Source organism: Equus quagga, chromosome 15 (genome assembly GCF_021613505.1).
Source record: "Equus quagga isolate Etosha38 chromosome 15, UCLA_HA_Equagga_1.0, whole genome shotgun sequence".
In the NCBI taxonomy this organism is placed as follows: Eukaryota; Metazoa; Chordata; class Mammalia; order Perissodactyla; family Equidae; genus Equus; species Equus quagga.
The window spans coordinates 52836155-52856292 of NC_060281.1; the positions used below are offsets into that span (position 1 = coordinate 52836155).

The window sequence follows — 20138 nt, forward strand, 5'->3', positions numbered from 1 at the left end:
GCAGGCCACGTTCATGGTATAGCAGCTTTTGTGCAAGAAATGATATGAATATATGTGTGTGTGTATTTGCTTGTGTTTTTAAAAGAAACATCTGCAGAATAAACCAAAAGCTAAGAAAATGTTTTGTTTCCTTTTAGGGGAGGAAACAGGATAGAGGGGATAGGGATGGAAGCCAGACTTCTCTGGATGTGCTTTGTATGTTTGGTTTTTGACTCATTAAGTGTTATAAAACAAAATTAAATTTAAACAGAAAGTAACGCAGCCTCCCCCAAAAAACATGGAAATAAACTAATATAAATGAATCTACCCATATATTAAGTTGGTGACATAACCATCTAAAGAATGATTATTTCAAGTGACTTTAAAATACAGTGTTTTGACTGGACATCCCTGGTGAGATATATCTTAACAGTATTCAGTAATTTTTTGTTTGCTATTACTAATAAAAATATTGTATTGCTTTTTTGAGACTTATAGGTACACTGAAGGATAAAGTAAGTATATAATAATATCGTTACAACTAGTATTTGAAACAGAGAAGAAAAGAGATACCAATAAAAAAGTTAAACTAAAACCCAGTAATCATAGACTCAAATAGGAAATATCAGAATTAACTTTATTCTTTATAAAACCAAAACATGTTTTTTAGCTGTGTACAGAAAAGCCCTTGTTTATGACAACCAGTACAACGAGCAATGAATTGTGCTCTCTAAATATAATTTTTCACCAGAAGGGATTAGGATTCTTAGAGAATTGGCCAGTTCCTGGTTTGGGGTGGGAAATGTACATAAGAAGAATCTAGGACATCTTGTGACAGAAAGTAAGGAAGCTGTCCAAGACTGCCAGGGTAATGACAAAAAGATAGGAGCCACCTTGAAGAGACTTCTACTGCTAAGGATGGGACAGTCTGAGTATCAAAAAGATAACTGACTGGAGTGGATTGAAACATTTTAAATTTATTAAAAACCATGAGTTTAAAATGATCCAAAAAAAAGCCCTCATTGTTACCTTTTGAAGGTTGCTAGAACACCAGCTCATTCTAGAAAACAAATTAAAGGGAAGGAATTAAACATTTATCTTGGCTTTTATATGTGAATTTCCAAAAAGATAAAGAGGAAGAGTTCTTCTCTATAGAAGAGAAAAATGTATATGTAACAAGAGAATTAGAAAATCAGTGTTTTGCAGCTCCTAGTGAAGTAACGGACCCAGACAGCAGTCATCTGTAAATGATGAAACTATTGGGTGAAAGTGATGGAAACTTCATAAGGATTGAATTAGGCTGTCAACACCTGGACTCACTGATTGTCTGAATGTCAGTGGAACAGCCAGAGATTATGTGCCCCTTGATGTGAGGCGATAGGAAGTACACAGAGCAACCCATGAAGTACTCTTGCCAAAAACCTTAAACCTGAATCCAGCCAAGCCTCTATATCCCATTGCTAGTTACAGAAAATGTGGGCGATGGAGAAACAAGTTAGATAACACTAGGAAGAAACACTCATCCAAATCCATGATGTTAGGCAAAAATTGATCTGGTTTTTTTTTGCTGAGAAAGATTGGCCCTGAGCTAACATCTGTTGCCAATCTTCCTTTATTTTGTGTGTGGGACGCTGCCACAGCATGGCTTGATGAGCAGTGTGCAGGTCCACACCTGGAATCTGAACCCATGAACCCCAGGCCACCAAAGTGGAGCATGTGAACTTTACTATGCCTTTGGGCCAGCCCCTTGATCTTGATCTGTTTTTTTTTTTAAGAGATAAGAGACATGAAAGAAAAAGGAGGAACAAGGAAAGGGAACTATTACTGAGGAGAAGAGACTGAAGAACCACGTCAAACAGATGCAAGCTGGCCCTTGTTTGCATCCTCATTTAGACAAATCAATTCTAAAAAGACATTTTTGAAAAAGGGAGATTTGAACATGGACTAGGCTATTAGAAGATATTAAGGAAACATTAATTTTATCAGATAAGATAATGTCATGGTGGTTATGTTAAAACAAAACAAAGTCTCCCCATCTTTTAGAAGGCTTTAGAGATAAAATGACATTTTGGATCTGCTTATACTGCTACACTTGCACCCAAAAAAGTGCTGGGAAATAGAATTGATTCAGCAATTGGGGTCATATTGAAAATTTTGAAGTTCAGTGGTAGATACCAGTGGGTTTGTCATACTGATTCTCCCTGCATTTGTGTTTAAAAATTTCTGTAATAAAAAACAGATTATTAATAAGAGAGATGGTAGAAACCTTTTAATTAAAATCTTTAGGATAAACATTTTAAAACACCTACAAAGCAATAATACAAAACAGTAAGCACCTGTTTTATTTCTAATATATTGTCATGGACCAGTGCACTTGGGGATATCATACAGTTCTCTAGAGGTCATTGTATTTATTTCTGGTTTAATATTTTCGAAGGTTATTACTCCCTCAAACATTAAGATGGATGCTACCACACATTATGGTTATCTTCTTGGGAAGTAGGCAGTAGGGCGTGATAGTCTAATTTCAAAGTTCCTGTTATACTGTCTCCTCGTGTGTTTAACTGTTAGCACCTTTAACTACGGCGCTTCCTGTCGATGAGACTGTGTAAGGGACTAGGAGGTGCAGGAAGTGGTGATCGTGACCTGCTGCTGTCGGTGAGGAGGGGGAGCATCTCGATTTTTAGTCTTTTCTTGGAAGAGACATGCGAGAAGTAGTCGTAGACTGCTCTGGGTAGTATGATATTCCAGATGAAACATCTGTGCATCAGAGGCATAGAGAACGGTGAGATCTACTATCACAAACAGGAGTGCTCTCCTGTTGAGTGCTAGGCACTGAGCAACGGGGAACAAGACGGTCTCTGCCTGCAAGTGACTTACCGTCTATCGGAAAAGATAGATTCATAACACTAACTACCCTTTGTTATGGTTATTGATAATAGAGGCAGGAAGTAGTTTGGGAATACAAATGAAGAAACAGTTGATTCAGCCTGAGGAAAGCAAGGAGAGGACTAGGTAGAGTCCCAGGGAGAAGGGGGCGTTTACGAGGAGTGTTAATAAAGGGTGACTAGGTACATGCCAGCCACTAGGGAGGAAGGGGAGTTGGATGCAGGGAGAGGAGTATTAAGAGGCACGGAGCAGAGAGGGCAGCGGGGCTCCAGGGGGAGCCAACAGCCCGCTTTAATAGCACGCAGGATGCCTTGGGGTGTGCTTGGAGGAGGAGGTGGAAAGAGCAGCCAGCGTAAGCCGGGGAAGATCCTGTGTCAGCCTAGGAATCATGGACTTGGTTCTGTAAGTGCAGAGGAGTAACTTGATCAGATATGTATTTTGGAAAATTAATTCATGTTCGGTAGAGTGGGGTGGATTGCTGGGAATAAGAGGAAATGAGGCAAAGACGCCAGGTAAGATGCTTCTTCGACAGTTTGAGGGAGAAATGCCCGCTTGTGAAGCACGGCGACACGCAGCGTGCTGAGAGGGGCAGCACGGGAGCCTTGCTTTGCTCACCTTTCCTCCTTCCCGTTGGAAAATTCCTATAGGTGGCCAAGGTGCTGTGGTGGTACTACTTCTCCAAATTAATAGAGTTCCTGGACACAATTTTCTTTGTTTTGCGGAAAAAAACCAGTCAGATTACTTTTCTTCATGTATACCATCATGCCTCGATGTTCAACATCTGGTGGTGTGTTCTGAACTGGATACCTTGTGGACAAAGTAAGTTATTGTTACGTTTTCCAAGTTTTCCGTTCTGTGTAATGGATCTTGTAAGACCTCGAGTAAGTCTTGTGCTGAGCGTTGCGTGCTGCTCAGGAGGGCGGGCAGGGGGGCCAGGCGTAGCCTGCTTTGTCACAGGGGGAAGCACGGGGTGGCCAGGGGCCATTTAGTTGCTGATACTGGCAAAATCTGAGTGTTACCCTAAATTTTTAAAATATTTGCTTTTCCATGCACCAAATGTCCCCTGGCCAGAAGCACATACCCCAGCTAGAGCAGGTTTACTCCAAATCCTGAGGCTGTAGAAGTAAATATAACATCTTCCACAGTCACCACTTGGCTGTGGTATAGATTGAGTCATTTAAACTTTTAGGGCTTGTTTTTCCATTCTCAAAAATTAAAGTCACATCACTGTGACACACCAAAACGGTGGCTTTCAATTTTTTTTTACTGAGAACTACAATAAGAAATACATTTAATATCACAGCTCAATGCACTCATCCATATGTATGTATTTTGTATGAAACAAATTTCATAAACAATATTTACCCTGGCTCTGTGTGAAGTATTTTTTTAAAAATTCTATTTCACTTTTTTAAAAAGCTGATGACAACTCTCTTTACGTTGATTTCACAATTCACTAATGGGTCTGTTATGACCTGCAGTTTGAGAAACACTGAGCTAGAGAAAACAGTATTTTTCTATTCAATATTGTCTTGTACCCAAGAATTTAAAAATATTCTATGAAAAATCAGAACAGGTAAAACTTAAGTCAAAATGATTTGTCCTAGGATTTAGGATCTTGTAGAGATGATATTTTTTAAAAACTCCAAGGATGTTTAGAATACGTCAGTGACTGTGAAGATGCAAATTTAAGCTACAGTGTGGAAAAGGAAATTGCTAGGGATGCAGGGGGCCGGAAGAGATGCTTTTCACACGTCTCTTGGACAGAATCTAGTTTCTTGAGTTTAGTTATTAAGACTCTAATAGCCTTATACTGTAATCAGTATACAGACTATAATCAACACCATAGTCAACACCAAAGGACAGTTATCAAGTTTAAGTATTTTTTGTGATTGTCAAGCGATTCATTACAAATCACTAAGCACCTAAAGGTCAGTCTCAAATAATCTCTATATAAAGACATAGAATTCCTGAGAGTAAAATACAGTGTGTGACAATTTCTACTCAACATAGATTATAAAAATTATATGCTGCAACTACTCATTTTTCATTAAGTGATGGAAATGAAAACTCAGGTGGGTAAAGAAATATCACTAATATTGTGCTACCTGGTACTCTGTATTCTCTCACCTTCCCCAGATCTCTGGTTTCCTAGGTCCCTTTTGAGTGGATTTTATTAATTAAAGAGCAACGAATTTTCCTAGACTCTTTAGCACCCTTTTCAGCCATGTACTGAAGCCTCTCTTTCCACAATCAAAAGGGCTCATCAAAGGTTTAGCTAAAGCAAAGACACTTCTCTCTCAAATTCTGCCACGGCTTTAAGCTAACGTTTCTTTTTCTCCCTGATTAGCTGATAGTAATGACAGTTAAAGAGACAGTAAAGCCTTTGCAAATCAGGAATTCCCTGTGTGGTTGGCGCTCTGACTGAAAAGCTCTCCCCAGTTGGTCCTTCTGTCCAGGTGGCTTTTGCTGCATCCTGGAGTAAAGGCACGATAATCTGGGCAAAGTTTTAGTGTGAATTTTGTTAGCACCATATTGGTTATTCATCTTCAATTATGCACAGGAAGAATCTCACTTGACGAAGAATGAACAATGCTACTTTCCAGAAGAGAATTGTTATCCTCTCATTCTACAGGTTTCTTTGGACCCACACTGAACAGTTTTATCCACATTCTCATGTACTCCTACTATGGGCTGTCTGTGTTTCCGTCTATGCACAAGTACCTTTGGTGGAAGAAATATCTCACGCAGGCTCAGCTGGTATGTCCTCCCTTCTTTCAGCTCGTCTCCATGTGAAGCGCCCAAACATTCTCTTGGGTGAGGGAAAGGAAACAGGAACTTGTCTTCTTAGAAGTCAGGGGCTTTTCTAAGTGTGATGAGGCTGCCTATTTTTCTCTAAAAACGGCCTTTTAAGAGTGAAACCTTGTGTTAAAACATTCTTTGTGTATGCAATTCAATTAGTTTATTCCATGCTTTCAAATGTAGATATACTCTAAAGGTAATGTCTCTGTTAAGTCATTTTTATCTAAATAATTTCAACTGCTACTTTTCTATGAGAAAATTAATGGGCAATTATATATACATATTAGTATAATTTCAAATAAAGTTTCTGGACAGGCTAGTGGGCTGCTTCAGCATTTTCACGTTTGTTTTATTCCTGCAAAATTTAGGGAGTAAGAGTACAGTCATGTGTCACTTAACAACGAGGATCCGTTCTGAGAAATGTGTCATTCGGTGAATTCATCATTGTGTGAACATCATAGATTGTACTTAGGTAAACATGGATGGAATAGCCTGTTCCACATGTAGGCTGTATGGTGCAAACCTTATGGGACCACCATGTCATATGCCGTCTGTCCTTGACTGAAATGCTATTATACAGTGCATGACTGTAGTTGGTTTCTAAATGGATAGAACTTCAGAGGGGTTTTTACATGGCTCGGCCTGAGTCCCTCACCACGATGCCCTTTCCACCCCCTTCCAGGTGCAGTTTGTGCTCACCATTACGCATACCATGAGTGCTGTCGTGAAACCGTGTGGCTTCCCCTTCGGCTGTCTCATCTTCCAGTCTTCGTACATGCTTACATTAGTCATCCTATTCTTAAATTTTTATGTTCAGGTAAGTTAAATGTAAATATTCAGCATTAAAACAATAGATTGTGCACTTTTGCAGTATATATATTTAATTTTATATTAAACATATATAGCAGCACAGGCTTGTTGATAAATTCAATTGCTAGAGGTGCACAAAGTAAAACATGAACCTTGCATTCCTAACTCCTCTCCCCAAGTCCTCCTCCTGCTTGAAGGACACTACTGCGAATGGTGCATGGGCATTCTAGTAAACCCTTCTCAAGGCCTGAATGTAAAGTTCTAACAGCAATATTATGCATTTGTATCATGTATTTGCACCATGTGACCGAAGCTTGACATCTGAAAATTAAACACTGTGTATCGTAAGACAGATCCAGGAAATATATGTGAATGGAGAAAAATGTGGGCTAAATGAATTTAATACTAAAAAATTGTTTCCATATCAGCCACTGTGATGTTGTAGACTCACTGTTTATTTGGAGAAAATTATTTTAAGGCAAACCAGTGTGTAAAGGTCACCTTGACTTTTTCTGAAGTGTCATTTTCTTTTTAACTAACAATTTAAGATTTTTTATTTTTTTTCCTTTTTCTCCCCAAAGCCCCCCGGTACATAGTTGTATATTCTTAGTTGTGGGTCCTTCTAGTTGTGGCATGTGGGACGCTGCCTCAGCGTGGTTTGATGAGCAGTGCCATGTCCGCGCCCAGGATTCGAACCAACGAAACACTGAGCCGCCTGCAGCGGAGCGCGTGAACTTAACCACTCAGCCACGGGGCCAGCCCCTTAACTAACAATTTAAATGGAAGAGTGCTTCAAATGCAATTTCAAAGCAACTCTGTTATGCAGAACTGATGAAAGCAGAGCAGAGCACAGGCTGCAGGTGGTTGGAGATTTTAAAGTGCTCTCCTTTGTGGGCTGGGGAAACAAAGCTTCAGGAAAACAAGAACACACGTTTATATTCAAAACAGTGCCTTTGAAATTGTATTCAACTGTATTTTCTTCTTCTTCTGACAAACAAGTGCTTTCTGATTTTCCAGTGTGCGCTTGTTGAAAGTCAGCCCATAGCAGTTTTGTACGAAGCACAGCTGTGGGAACGGAACTTCTGACAGCTTTTCAGCTCTTGTGTTTCTGAAGTTGGACTGGCGAGGCTTTGTGTTTTGTGAGATAAAAGTTTCCTTTGAGATTTCTAAAGAAATAACCATTGATAGAACCAAACAAAGCCACACACACACATACACACAAAAGCAAAAGGTTAAGGGAAAGCTCAGGGAGCCGTTTTGGTGCATGGGGCTGAAACGGGAAGAGAAGTGTGTGGCCTGGCAGCGGGGCACTCAACAGTTATAAGCTGCTGTGGGTTCAGACTGAGCGCTAGTCCGTTACGGCTAAGCACAGACTTTCAGTCTTGACCTTTGTTAATACGACTGCCTAACACACAAAAACGGTGAAAATGAGATGAGATGAGGTATTTTGTCAGTATAGGAAGGATGTGCAAAAACCAAGGCAGAGTCCCAGGTACTAGTACTTTTCAAGTAACAGCACTTTTCACTTGAATTGTATTTTAAAAAAATTATATCTTTAAATAAGTCCTGGGAATGTCATGTACCACGTGGCAACTCTAGTTAATCATACTGTAGTGGCTATTTGAAAGTTGCTAAGAGAGTCGATCTTAAAAGTTCTCATCACGAGAAGGAAAATTGTGTAACTGCGTACGGTGAGGTTCTTAACTAGACTTACTGCGGTGATCGTTTCCGAAATACACACCCCTCGAAGCATTGCGCTGCACACCTGGAAATAATAGCATGTATATCAATTACACCTCAATTTAAAAAAGCTCAAAAAATTATATCCTTTCCAGGTAAACAAGTAATGCAGAATAATTTTAATGCCAATCCCATAATACAAAACAGTAACCTACTGTAGATAAGGTGAAAGAAACAACCTTTCATTAGAATTCATGCATTTATCTTGTTTTTACCTTATTTTTATTTTCAACTAGAAGCTTAAAAATTGTCATACTGCAAACAAGAATTCTTATTAGAAAGTCCAGCATCTAACAAAGTCATGCCCTGTTTTAGACTATATGCCACCTTAGAGACAAGGTCTTGTTAAAGAATCTTTTTTTCTTTTTCTCTTCCAAATGTACACATCTAACAGACATACCGAAAAAAGCCAGTGAAGAAAGACATGGAGGATCCACCTGCAGGGAAAGAAGTGAAGAATGGTTTTTCCAAAGCCTACTTGACCGCAGCGAACGGAGTGATCGGCAAGAAGGCACAGTAACGCCGAGGGGCAGACAAAGCATACATAATAGCCTAACAGATTCGCTTGTTTTAAAGCAAAGACTGAATTCAAAGTTATATATGTTTTGACATAAACTAATTTCTTTTGAGTTTATAAATCATTTGTACCCAAATGTGTTAATATATTGCTGTTAGGTTAATCTGTTAACTGAATGCTTCCATCAGCATTGAGGTGAGGCTGAGCTCTGTAGACCTCAGAATCGGTGCCACTTCTCATCCTCCCCTCTCGGTGGGACTGAACCCCTCCCCAGAAACGTCCTCATTACGCCTTATACACAGACAAAGCCGGGAAACAGGGAACAGTGTTCTTCACAGCAAGTCTGCAAATAAAAAGTTAGGGTTTTGTTCAGATTAAAATGTTTAAAACAAAATGTTAATTGTCTTCTAAATACAGGGTATGTTCTAATCTATATTAAGCAATAATTGTCAGTGCATAAAGTAATCAGCCCATTTGTTAAGAATCAACCCCAGGAAGTATTGACATGGGATCATAAATGGGAAATCCAGCAACTTTTCTCTCTTAAGTTAGAGTCCGTCAAATTCCCACAACTGCTCTTAATTCTCAACTTAATGATATGGTAATGAAATTTGTATTGTTTTTTATTTTGAAGATTCGTTTTTTTTAGGAAGAAAAAAATATTCTGTCAAACGCTCATAGCTCAGGGGCTTTGGGTAGGAGCTCTCCATTTTAATTTGGTGTCCTTAATTATTCACATAGTCATGCGTACCCCTCCTGTTAAGTTCCCCCGGGTTAGGATATAGACAGACACAACGCTCAGTATTACAAGCAGGATCTAAATCTGGGTGCCCATTTCCTTTCTGAACAGGAACTCAAGCTCAGTCTGCCCTTTTCCTTAGAATGATATATCCCTAGAATATTTATAAATCAGAATTAACAGAGCAACGGGGGCGCAAAATAGACATTGAATTTGTCAACTATTTCTCGTGAGCCTATTTGTGAATATTCTCCCCAAATACCTGCTATCACTTTGCAGGTCAAGTTTTTGAAAGTAGGAAGAAAAAGATGGAGGCCTATGGAAAGATCCCAGCAGTGAGCCACGGCTGGTAGTGAGCCACGGCTGGTAACGAGCCACGGTGAAAAGTCGTTTGGCAAACCCAGCACGCACGTCCTTCCCCCGCTGGGGTACTGCGATCTCTGCTGAGACCCCAGCACAAGAGCAAAGGAAGGTGTTAATGAATATTGTCTTTCTCCCTCAGTGGAGGACTGTTATTTACTATTAAACTGTACCAAGAATGGAAACTATTTTCTGAAGATTTGATACCCTATAAAATTGTTATTTCTACCTGATAAAACAAGACTTGCCAATTTTGACACTTTATTCTTTCCTACCTTTTTAAAATAAGTTTTTAGGTCTTAACGTTGACATCAAATGCTTAAGTGCCGGAAAGGCGCTTTCACATTGCCCCAACACATTACGGTCCATTTGGGGCACCTTTCTGTCCTTTTTTTTTTTGCCATTTTTTTTCCCTGAGCTCTTTTTTCCCTGAGCTTTTAAATTATTTTTCCTGTTTTTTTTTTAAAAAAACGCTGACTTTTGTACTGACATTGTACTGACTCTAACTTCTCTTTCCCGTCAACTCCCCTCTCAGGATTCTGGCCCCTTTCCAAAAGGTGAGCGATCCTAGTCCAGTCCTCCTGGTGACTGTGCTGTGTCCTCTGACGTCCCCTTCCCTGCCAGCTGCCCCATCTCCATTGCACAGACATCTTCTGTCTGATGCCCACTTGCTCTTGCATTGATTCCTCTAGTTTTCTAAAACTGATTTGCTCTAGGGTGCTTAACCCCCACTTCCATCCCATTACAACTGTGTGTTGTAAGGATTGTCTCCCAGAAACTCACTGTAAAATAAGGGCTAGCTTGGAGTCTCACTATTGTTGCTCCTCTATGACAGAACACAAGCTGGGCTAAGGAGAAGCCCCTTTGGAGCAACTGAACTCTAGTTCAGTTTTAGGTCTCAAACATGGGCTAAAATCTGTTATCCTAGTTCGTTCCAGGTAAAAATGAGACTCGGACATCCCTGGTCCTTCACTGTATTAAGCTTATTCTTAATTGTCAGTGGGGCGCTCCAGTCTCACCACTCGGCAGCACTGCTGCGGTTCTGGATGCCCTCCTGGGCTTCATGTCTGCGAGCAGCCAGGGATGCCATCATTCAGAGTGACAGGGTCACGCAGCTGTAAGTCAAGGCAGCTTGAAACTTCTCAGATCAAAGGGGAAAACTTGGGTAGTTTACACTGTCAAGCTCAGTTTAGTTAGAGGTTCCAGGATGCTTATTTCCAATTTGGTCTTTAATTCTAGAGGAGCTTAATAGAACACTTATAGCCTTAAACCATTCAAGGGCTGGTAAAAATACACAGAACTATCTTAGCCACAATATTTGAATCAAGTGAATATTTTAAGCTGTCATTAAGTGTTGCAACTTTAAAAAAACAAAATGTTTACTTTGTGATTTTCTTAAAACAAACTCTAGAAAAAAAAATGTGTATAATCTGTTATGGCAAATGTTTTTTCCCAAATAAATGTCCTCTTACTCATAGGAATGAAAACACTTAAATGAATATTGTAAGCATATCTGTTAATAATTCCCACAATTTTTTAAGCTAACAAAATAATAGAATATTTACTTAATAGAATTAAACAAATTTTCAACCCATCAAAATTATATATTAAACTATTTAGGCATATCGGGGGATAAAGACCTCCCCACCCCCATCAGAAAGGGATTTCTTATTTTTAAGGCAAAATGGTATTTACTGTGATGGGCAGAACAGCACTTTGTGTGTAAGAGAACATTCTAGTTCTTTCCAATATCATTTTATGCTGTTCCTGGGGGCTTATTTGGAAAATAAGGATATCACTTTTTTGGTTTTCCTTTGAAAGAACTTACATCTTAAGAACATGGTATCATGGCTGGGGTGGCGAGGGAGGCAGGGAAAGCCATTTTTCTTTGTAGATAAAAAGCATTCTGTGTGATTGTTGTATAATAAATTGATTTTTACACTAAAGTAAAGCAGGTTGTGATTTTTCTTATTTGTTTTAGAGAAGTTAAAATGTGTGCCTGCAAGGTATTCCAAATGACCTATTACTCAGGAATTTTTTTAAACAATAAAATGATATTTTAGCAATTAATTTTAGATGTTTAATTATTCCTTCATTTCACTAAGCAATGGGCTTTTATGTAACATGATTACCTTTACATAGTATACTTATACCAAGTTAAACTATTCAGAAAATGGTCATTCAAGAAAAAATGAAGACCGATTCAATAAGCAGAGGCTATAAAGGTTATAACAGGTAATGAATTGCTGTCTAGACTGACACGGGAGGGACACGCATTGGTCGAAGAGACATCAGGTGCAAACATCACATGGTGCCGGAAGCCAAGGACCCCACCTTGCAGAGCGCCCAGACAGGCAGGTGCTGCAGCCGCCCAGGACGGGCATGCGAGCCGGGACTTGACCATGGTGAAGCCTGGGAGACTCAAGTTGTGGTCTTGGGGCCGGATCCGAGGGGCACTGTGTCAGTGTAGAGTTTTGAATGGGACGTTGAGAACCAGACACAGGTGCAAAGGCAAGCTACGAAAGACGTGCTCAAAGTCTGCTTAGGGAGCTGCTTAAATTCCTGGATAGTAACGGGGCGGGGGCAGGCTAGACTAAGGAGGGGCAGGAGCTGGGAGGGAACTGGACAGGAAGACACGGGGAATGAGAGGCTGGCACTGAAGACGCGAAACTTCATTCACTCTCTGGATGGGAGCTAGAGTTTGAGGGGGAAAGTGGGCATTTTAAAGAGCCTCCTGTTACCTACTGGGTTTTCATTATTTTAAACAGCGGGTAGAACCAGTTCATTAAAACTTTGTGCTTAAAAATGAAAGATAAGGGGGCCGCCCCATGGCAGAGTGGTTAAGTTCACACACTCTGCTTCAGCGGCCTGGGCTTTGCCAGTTTGGATCCTGGGCGTGGACCTACACACCACTCATCAAGCCATGCTGTGGTGGCATCTCACATGGAAGAACTGAAATGACTTGCAAGTAAGACATACAACTATGTGTTGGGGGGCTTTGGGGAGGGAAAAAAAAGAGGAAGATTGGCAACAGATGTTAGCTCAGGGCCAATCTTCCTCACCTAAAAAAAAAAAAAGATAAATCCTGTCCCTATGGCAACGCCTAATAACTGCTGTTGCAAATTAAAAGCTGCTTATCCATGATAAATGTTCTACTAAATGAATTTCTTAGTTACTTTACGTAAAGAAAATTTCAGTGTATGTTTTTATTACAGCAGGCTTTCTTCGAAATCAAATTACATTCACATATTTAAAGAAGAGTTCCACTCCAGGGCACGCAGAGAAACAATCACTCTTACAAGACTAACTACAGTCACCTAAAATAGCCCTTGACCTTCAGTAAAAGATGACTTTCAATCATGGGGGAAAGAAGAGGAAACGCTATTGATTTGTAGGTCATTTTTCTGCCTTAAACTGTGCTGAGGGAATATTATGACGACACCAAAGGGACAAGGCAATCAAATTCATACCGTCTTTGAGCAATTTGTAAATGCAGTCATGGCTCTTAGGAGCAACCAACTGGGAGCCCATTAGGACCGTGTCTGAGGCCAAATCACGTGTGGCAGCCCAGGTGGCTCTGCTTGCTTGCTGCTCTACCTTCGCATCCGCATGCACCCCACCCAGCCTGCAAGCTTGAGACGGGCCTCTGCTCTCATATCTGCCACAGTCACCATCACTCATCCTTTTACATTTTGCCTATTAACCTAGCTGACCCCCAAAGGGGTTTGAATCTGTGACTCCTGAGCGTTGAACAACAAAAGGAAAAAATCGTGCACAGTTTTGCCTGGACCGACATCATATACTTAGAGGGAAATGAATGTAACAGTCCTGTTGGCTGTGGCCCTAATAACAAAAATAGAAGGTGCAGACTCCTCTGAAAGATTTAAGAACTCTACCTAAGATAGTCTATGTGGAACTCGCCTTTATTTTTTGAAAGCTGGTTTAGTCCTATGGGCTTTGACAAACTCTGGAAACAGTGAAGTTCAACTGCAAAAGTCATCAAGTCTACCTTGCCCAGTGGCATGTATTATGCTCGAGACACAGACGTGACCCAGATGAATGCTCTGCCGTTGGAGTTCCCAGTCTGGTGTAGTCGATGGAGAAACATTTCGTTATAAAAGAAGAGAAGTATCGAAACCAGCTTACCAAGAAAAGTTCCCTGAAGGAGGCAATGGCTGAGCTTAGTTTTGAGGGGTGAGGAATTCTCCATATAGAGAAGGAGGGAACTTTGTCCAAGAAGATTCCAGAGGTTACACACCTGGGATTCTTAGGGGAGTCACCTTTCCTCCAGCAAGTCTTTCTCGGGAGCCAGGTGTTGCCCCAGGCTTGGAGTCAAAGGGTGAAGGAAACAAAGTCTCTGCTCTCACGCTCACGTTAGGGGACACCTCCTGCAGGGAGAACAGGCAGCTGTCACATTCTGTAGGAAGGGGCTGTGTATACCAACTGCTAAACGTGTCAGGAGTCACCGTCACCCCTCATTTACATGGGGGACTGAATGTGAACACTGAGACCACTGTTTATTACTGATTCAGGTCACGCCACCATTCTACTAGTCCCGGCTTGAGAAAAATCACAAAAACAATTAAAATGACATGACTGTGTGTGAATCATTATACTTTGAAGTATATTTCTTTTCTCCTTGTGATAACAAAAGGACTATCACACTGTGTTTTGGGTCCAATCTGAGAAGCAGAACCACTAGGAGACATCCACATATATCCACAACGGGATTTGACCTTACACAGTTGTGGGAGTGACTGAGCCGCCTCTGTAAGGCTGTTGTCATCATGTCTGATGTTGGAGCTTGAAGTCCACGGGGCAGGCAGTCGGGGAGGGAGGACGCGTGTAGCGTGGGGAAGACCAAGAGCAAGCTAGAACCACGGCATGAGCTGGAGCCCGTGAGGACGGGGGCTGTCTGACAGTCTCGTTGCCTCAGACCTTGGCGATGAGGGTGTCCTGCAGAAGCCAGGGCCTGTGTCATAGAGCTATAATGCACACACCAGGCCAGGAGGAGGAGTGACAGAGGATCAGGGAAGGTGGAGCAGCTGCAGGCCCAGCGTCTGCCTCACAGCATCGACCTGAGTCCACAGATGGGCAATGACGCATGTGCACCGCAACACGGCAGGCCCACGACTCTGCCCTCCAGATTGCCCACCGGACTCTCCATGGCCCACTCTCACCAGAGACATACAGGAGCAGAGTCAGCCGGGCCAAGCCGACACGTTACGAAGCCACCATATCCTGTGATAACAATCCAACACGCCTGGGCCACATAAAGAAAAAAATCCAGTGACCCAGTGGAAAAACTGAAAGGCAAACACCTAGCTTACCTGAATTCTCAGTAATAGAAGCTCCAGCCAACAGTAACCAGGCTTCTGGAACCCAGGCTGCGTTTGTTTCTCCATTGTCTGGTCAGTAATAATGACCATCTCATAAACAGGAGAATCAAACCATTCAATGACCAGAAAAGTAAGAGCCGGACCAAGTACAGCTGGGCCTCCCACTCAATAAATCCCAGTGCGTGTGGAAACAAGTTTTCCGGCTACCCTTGACCTAACGCAAAGCTGAGTTTTTTCATCCTGGAGATTCATCACTTTACTTACACATACTAGTTTTCTAAAAAGCATTAAAATTCTGAACTCACTGACACTTGTCGTCCATATATTCTCACCACTCTGACACCCCTCCCCGCCCTTCCTCACACACACACACACGCATGCACATCATGCTTCTTTCCTTAGGCTTCTGGGAAAGGTCTCAGCTACACTGGCTTTGAGACACAGGGTTTGACAAACTCTGTATTAGTTGGGGTTCTCAGGAGAAACAGAACCAATAGGAGATATATATATAGAGAGAAAGAGAGACAGAGAGAGAGTGATTTTCACCAATTGGCTCACGCAGTTGGCTCAGCTCCAGTGGGAGCTGGCAAGTGTGGAATCTGTAGGACAGGCCAGCAGACTGGAAAATCGGGCAGGAGTTGATGGTGCAGGCTTGAGCCTGAAACCTGCAGGGCAGTCCAATAGGCTGGAAACTCAGGCAGGGTCCTGTGTTGCAATCTTGAGACAGAACTGCTGCTTCTTCAGGCAACTTAGGAAACCTCAGTCTTTGCTCTTAAGGCCTTCAACTGATTGGATGAGGCCCACCCGCATTTTGGAAGGTAATCTGCTTTACTCTAAGTCTACTGATTTAAATGTTAATCACATCTGAAAAATAGCTTCACACAATATCTAGGCTGGTGTTTGACCAAACAACTTGGCACCAGAGCCGAGCCAAACTGACACACAAGATTGACCGTCACATGCTCCCTTGGTAAAATGACCAAGAACTCAGGGCCTATTCCTACCTTTCTTGACTTCATTGACACTGGAAAGGGTTAACAGCCTCACTCTCAAAATTCTCTTGTCCTTTGGTTTCTGACAACGTGAAGGAGCCCAGAGATTGTCCTACGTCTGTCCTGTCCCTGAGATTGCTAAGATTTCTGCTAAGGCACAAAGGTGAACAAGGCTTGAGGAGCACACGGGGACCAGGCCACAGACGTGTAAGCCAACCATCACGACACTGTGAGCTGTGTGTGATCTCAGAGATGAGCAAGGTCACTAAGCAAGCCCAGAGGAGGGGCTGGTTAACTGGACCTGGGGCGGGAGGTGGGGAGGACCTCGTGTAAGGAAACAGAACTGGAGCCGGGCCCGGAAGCACATTTAGAGGTTCATAGAGGGAGAATTGGGTGAAGACTGTTTCCAGCAGAAGCAGCAATAATCGTTGGGGAGAGGCATGATGACAATGCTGTCACAGCACATTCTAGAAACTTCTAGTAGTAAAGAGGAGGCTTCGGTATAGGGCGAGAAGTAGAATATGAGGCTGAACACGTGCAGCCTTGAGAGCCACACTAACAGGGAGCCATCACAGTTTCAGATTGGGAATGGTGGGCTAGACGGGCATCGTGGGCAGATCATTTGTGGTTACTGGGCAAAGAAGAGCTGGGAGAAGCCAGGGGCAGAGGCACCGTTGCGGCATTTTCCCCAGAGAATTAGGGAAAAATCTAGGCTAGATCACAGAGGAGATTTTACTGGGAGATGCCACACAACTTTGAAGGGGGAAAAGAGTCAAACACTGATTCTGAGCTTAGGGACAGGAGTGGACGGGAATGCCATGAATTCCACAGGAGAGGCCGTGGACTGGGACGGGCCAGGGCCAGCAGACGAGCAGACCTAGCTGTAGACACCTTCAGTTTGAGGTGTGTGCACAACACCCAGTTGGTGCTTGTCTAGTGGGCAGGTGCAAATGCACTGGGGCTCAGGAAGCTGCTGGTGCATGGAAGAAGATGGGGAGACAAGAAAGCAAAGAGAAAGGCAGCATTTCCCAGAGAATTAACCAGAAACAGGGCTGAGAAAGCAGCCAGGGAAAGAGAAAGTGATGTCCCAGAAGCCAAGGAAAGAGAACATTTACACAAATGCTGCAAGGAGGTCAGGTGGGCAACTATGGAAAAAGGTCTTCGTTTTGGTCAGTGGGAGGCAGTCAGCAAATTGCAGGGGGCTTTACAGTGACTGAGAACCAAAAAAAACCCAAACACATCACATGAACATAATGTCTAAAACTGGGGATATGAAGGAACAGCTACAGCAGTTGCTAAAAGGCAGAGCTAAGCTGAGTGTGTATGTATGGATATGTATGTGTGTGTGTGTGTGTGTGTGTTGAACAGCTGAAGGGCAAGTCTGAATGCACCTGCAGGGGAAGGGTACGCATCAGGCGGCCAGGCCCCTCCCTCAGCTGGGCAAGTGATGCTTTGGGTCCCTTTGTTTCTACAGGAAAAATACTCAGAATGGACGTCACTGCTCAATCACTGTATCGTCATCTATGGCCTCGAACAACTCACACCCTGAAAGCAGCTCACTGGAGCCCTGAACCTTGGAAAGAATGGGCCTCACTCCTTCCTTGTCACAGAAGGGTGGGGAAGGATGCAAAGAGCTGGGAGGCCTTCATGTCGTTGGCTTCCGTGTAAAAGTACAAAAGCCAGGACACAACCTGCTGGGGAAGGAAGGTGAGGATAGAAGAAAATCCTGAGAAGAGCCGCTGCGGAGGATGGACGATTAGAGCACAGAGGAAAGTCGGAAATGACCAACGAGGCTGAGGCCACAGGGTAGTAACAGAGTTCACTAGGGGGTTCGGGGCTCTCCCCAATAAGAGGGAGTCCGAAAGGAGGAGAGCAGTGGTCCAGAGCTGGGCAGAGGCCTGCAGTGGTGGGACAAAGTCAACAGGGTCCGGGTGAGGAGAGCTGTGGCGCTGCTGCTCCTCAGCTCGCTGAATCAGCTCCCCCATGGCGCGCAGCCCTCTGCCCTCCTCCACGTGACCCACAAAAGCCCCTCTACGCCCACGTCCCGCCACCCCACCCACTCTTCTCACTCAACCTGGCAGAGCGTCATCAAGCTGTTTTCCACGTTTCTTTGCATAACTATTTGTCCCTTCTGTCTGCTGGCTCCTTGAGGGCAGGGCCAATATCAACATTGAACCCTTGGTGCCATGCACAGTGCCTGGCACACAGTCCGGGCTCGGGAAGGATTCGCTGAATAAGACGTGTTCGACAAATACTTTTTGGGGGATATTTTCAAAGAGATGTCCCCCAATATCTCAAGCTGGTGGTTTTTGCAACTTACGCGGACCCATCCTCAAAATTAGCTCCTACACCTGCCCTGAGCTGTCCCACATGTCCCCTCCTTTCCTTCCAGAACCTCTATCCTAGCGCAGGCCTTTACTGCAGTTACGTCCTCCTGGTAAACTGAGCTCAGTCGTCACACTGCTACCAGTAATCCTCCGAAACCGCCTTGTGCTCAGTCCGCACGAAGTCTTCAGTGGCTCTTTCTTACCTGCGGGATAAAGTCCTTCTAATCAAGCCAGGAAAGGCACTTCAGTTCGGGCCAAGCCAAATTTAATTTCTGCGAATACTCCATAGTACTATGGCCTTGAACAAATGCTGCATTTTTCTGTCTCCGTTCCTTTATTCATGTTAGTCTCTCTTTGCTAACCATAGAAAAACCCTCCCCATCCTTTAAGATCTATCTCAAATGGTACTTCTCCTCCAGGAAGCCATTCCTGATAGCCCCCCAACAAAATGACCTCTCCCTCCTCACAGCTCTGATGGTGCTCAGTTTACATGTCATTTATGGCACTTGCCATACACAGCTTTGAGATTTTTCAGTTACCTGGATGTCTTTAGACTAAGTTCTTCCTAGCTAAGATCACCTCTTAGGCAACCTAACATTCACCCCATGAGCTAACTCAAGGCTTGGAGAGAACAGTGCTCAGACATAAGTTTACTAGTTACTGGAAGTCATATACATTTTTTTTTTAAGGTATACTTTTTCCTTTTTTTTTTTTGTGAGGAAGATTGGCCCTGAGCTAACATCTGTTGCCAATCTTCCTCATTTTTTTTCTCCCCTCCACAAAGCCCCCGTACATAGTTGTATTTCCTGGTTGTAGGTTACTCTAGTTCTTCTATATGGGACGCTGCCACAGCATGACTTGAGGAGCCATGCTAGGTTTTCACCCAGGATCCAAACTGGTGAATCCTGGGCTGCCAAAGCAGAGTGTGTGAACTTAACCACTCGGCCACGGGGCCGGCCCCCACATACATTCTTGAAATGTCCTTCAATGCAGACAGTCAGTGTAATGGTTCTGAAATCCATACAACTCCAGGTCACCAGAAATTGTGAGCCTTAAACTGGAATATGTAAATTAAATGAGGTTAATTAAATCTTTTGGACATAAAAAATAAGTGCTCTTATACTCTATAAAGCTTACAACAACATACAAAAACACAGCTCATTAAAAAATTCTAAAGAAAAGATGACAACAAATTGGGTTTGTAAACATCTGTTTCAGGCAGATTAAACTATTAATAAATAAGCTATACAATTCAGGCGTACCTTAACAAAGAAGAAAAATCCCAAATAGACAATCTAAAATCGCACCTAAATGTACTGGAAAAAGAACAACAAACAAAGCCCAAAATCAGCAGAAGCAAGGAAATAATAAAAATCACAGCAGAAATAAACGAAATAGAGATTGAAAAAATAGAAAAAATTAATGAAACCAAGAGCTGGTTCTTTGAAAAGATAAACAAAATTGACAAACCCTTAGCTAGACTCACCAAGAAAAAAAGAGAGAAGGCTCAAATAAAATAAAATCAGAAATGAAAGAGGAGAGATTGCAATGGACACCTCAGAAATACAAAAGACAATAAGAGAATACTATGAAAAGCTATATGCCAACAAATTGGATAATCTAGAAGAAACAGATAAATTCTTA

The 20138-nt window shown here is 42.5% G+C and overlaps 2 protein-coding genes across 3 annotated transcripts in view; one reads left to right on the forward strand and one right to left on the reverse strand.

Moving 5' to 3' along the window:
- The window catches only part of ELOVL2 (ELOVL fatty acid elongase 2), a 59130-nt gene extending 47472 nt beyond the window's left edge, over positions 1-11658 (forward strand). For both annotated transcript variants that reach the window (XM_046640805.1, XM_046640806.1), the window contains 4 exons: positions 3516-3687; positions 5504-5628; positions 6353-6487; positions 8615-11658. In XM_046640805.1, the coding sequence (XP_046496761.1) occupies positions 3516-3687; positions 5504-5628; positions 6353-6487; positions 8615-8740 (558 nt within the window). In that variant the 3' untranslated portion in view covers positions 8741-11658. The remainder of the gene's footprint in view (positions 1-3515; positions 3688-5503; positions 5629-6352; positions 6488-8614) is intronic.
- Positions 11659-18236: 6578 nt separating this feature from the next.
- Positions 18237-20138, reverse strand: part of SYCP2L (synaptonemal complex protein 2 like) — a 103062-nt gene continuing 101160 nt past the window's right edge. Inside the window, 1 exon segment of the mRNA XM_046641002.1 lies at positions 18237-18396. Coding sequence (XP_046496958.1) covers positions 18237-18396 — 160 coding nt within the window.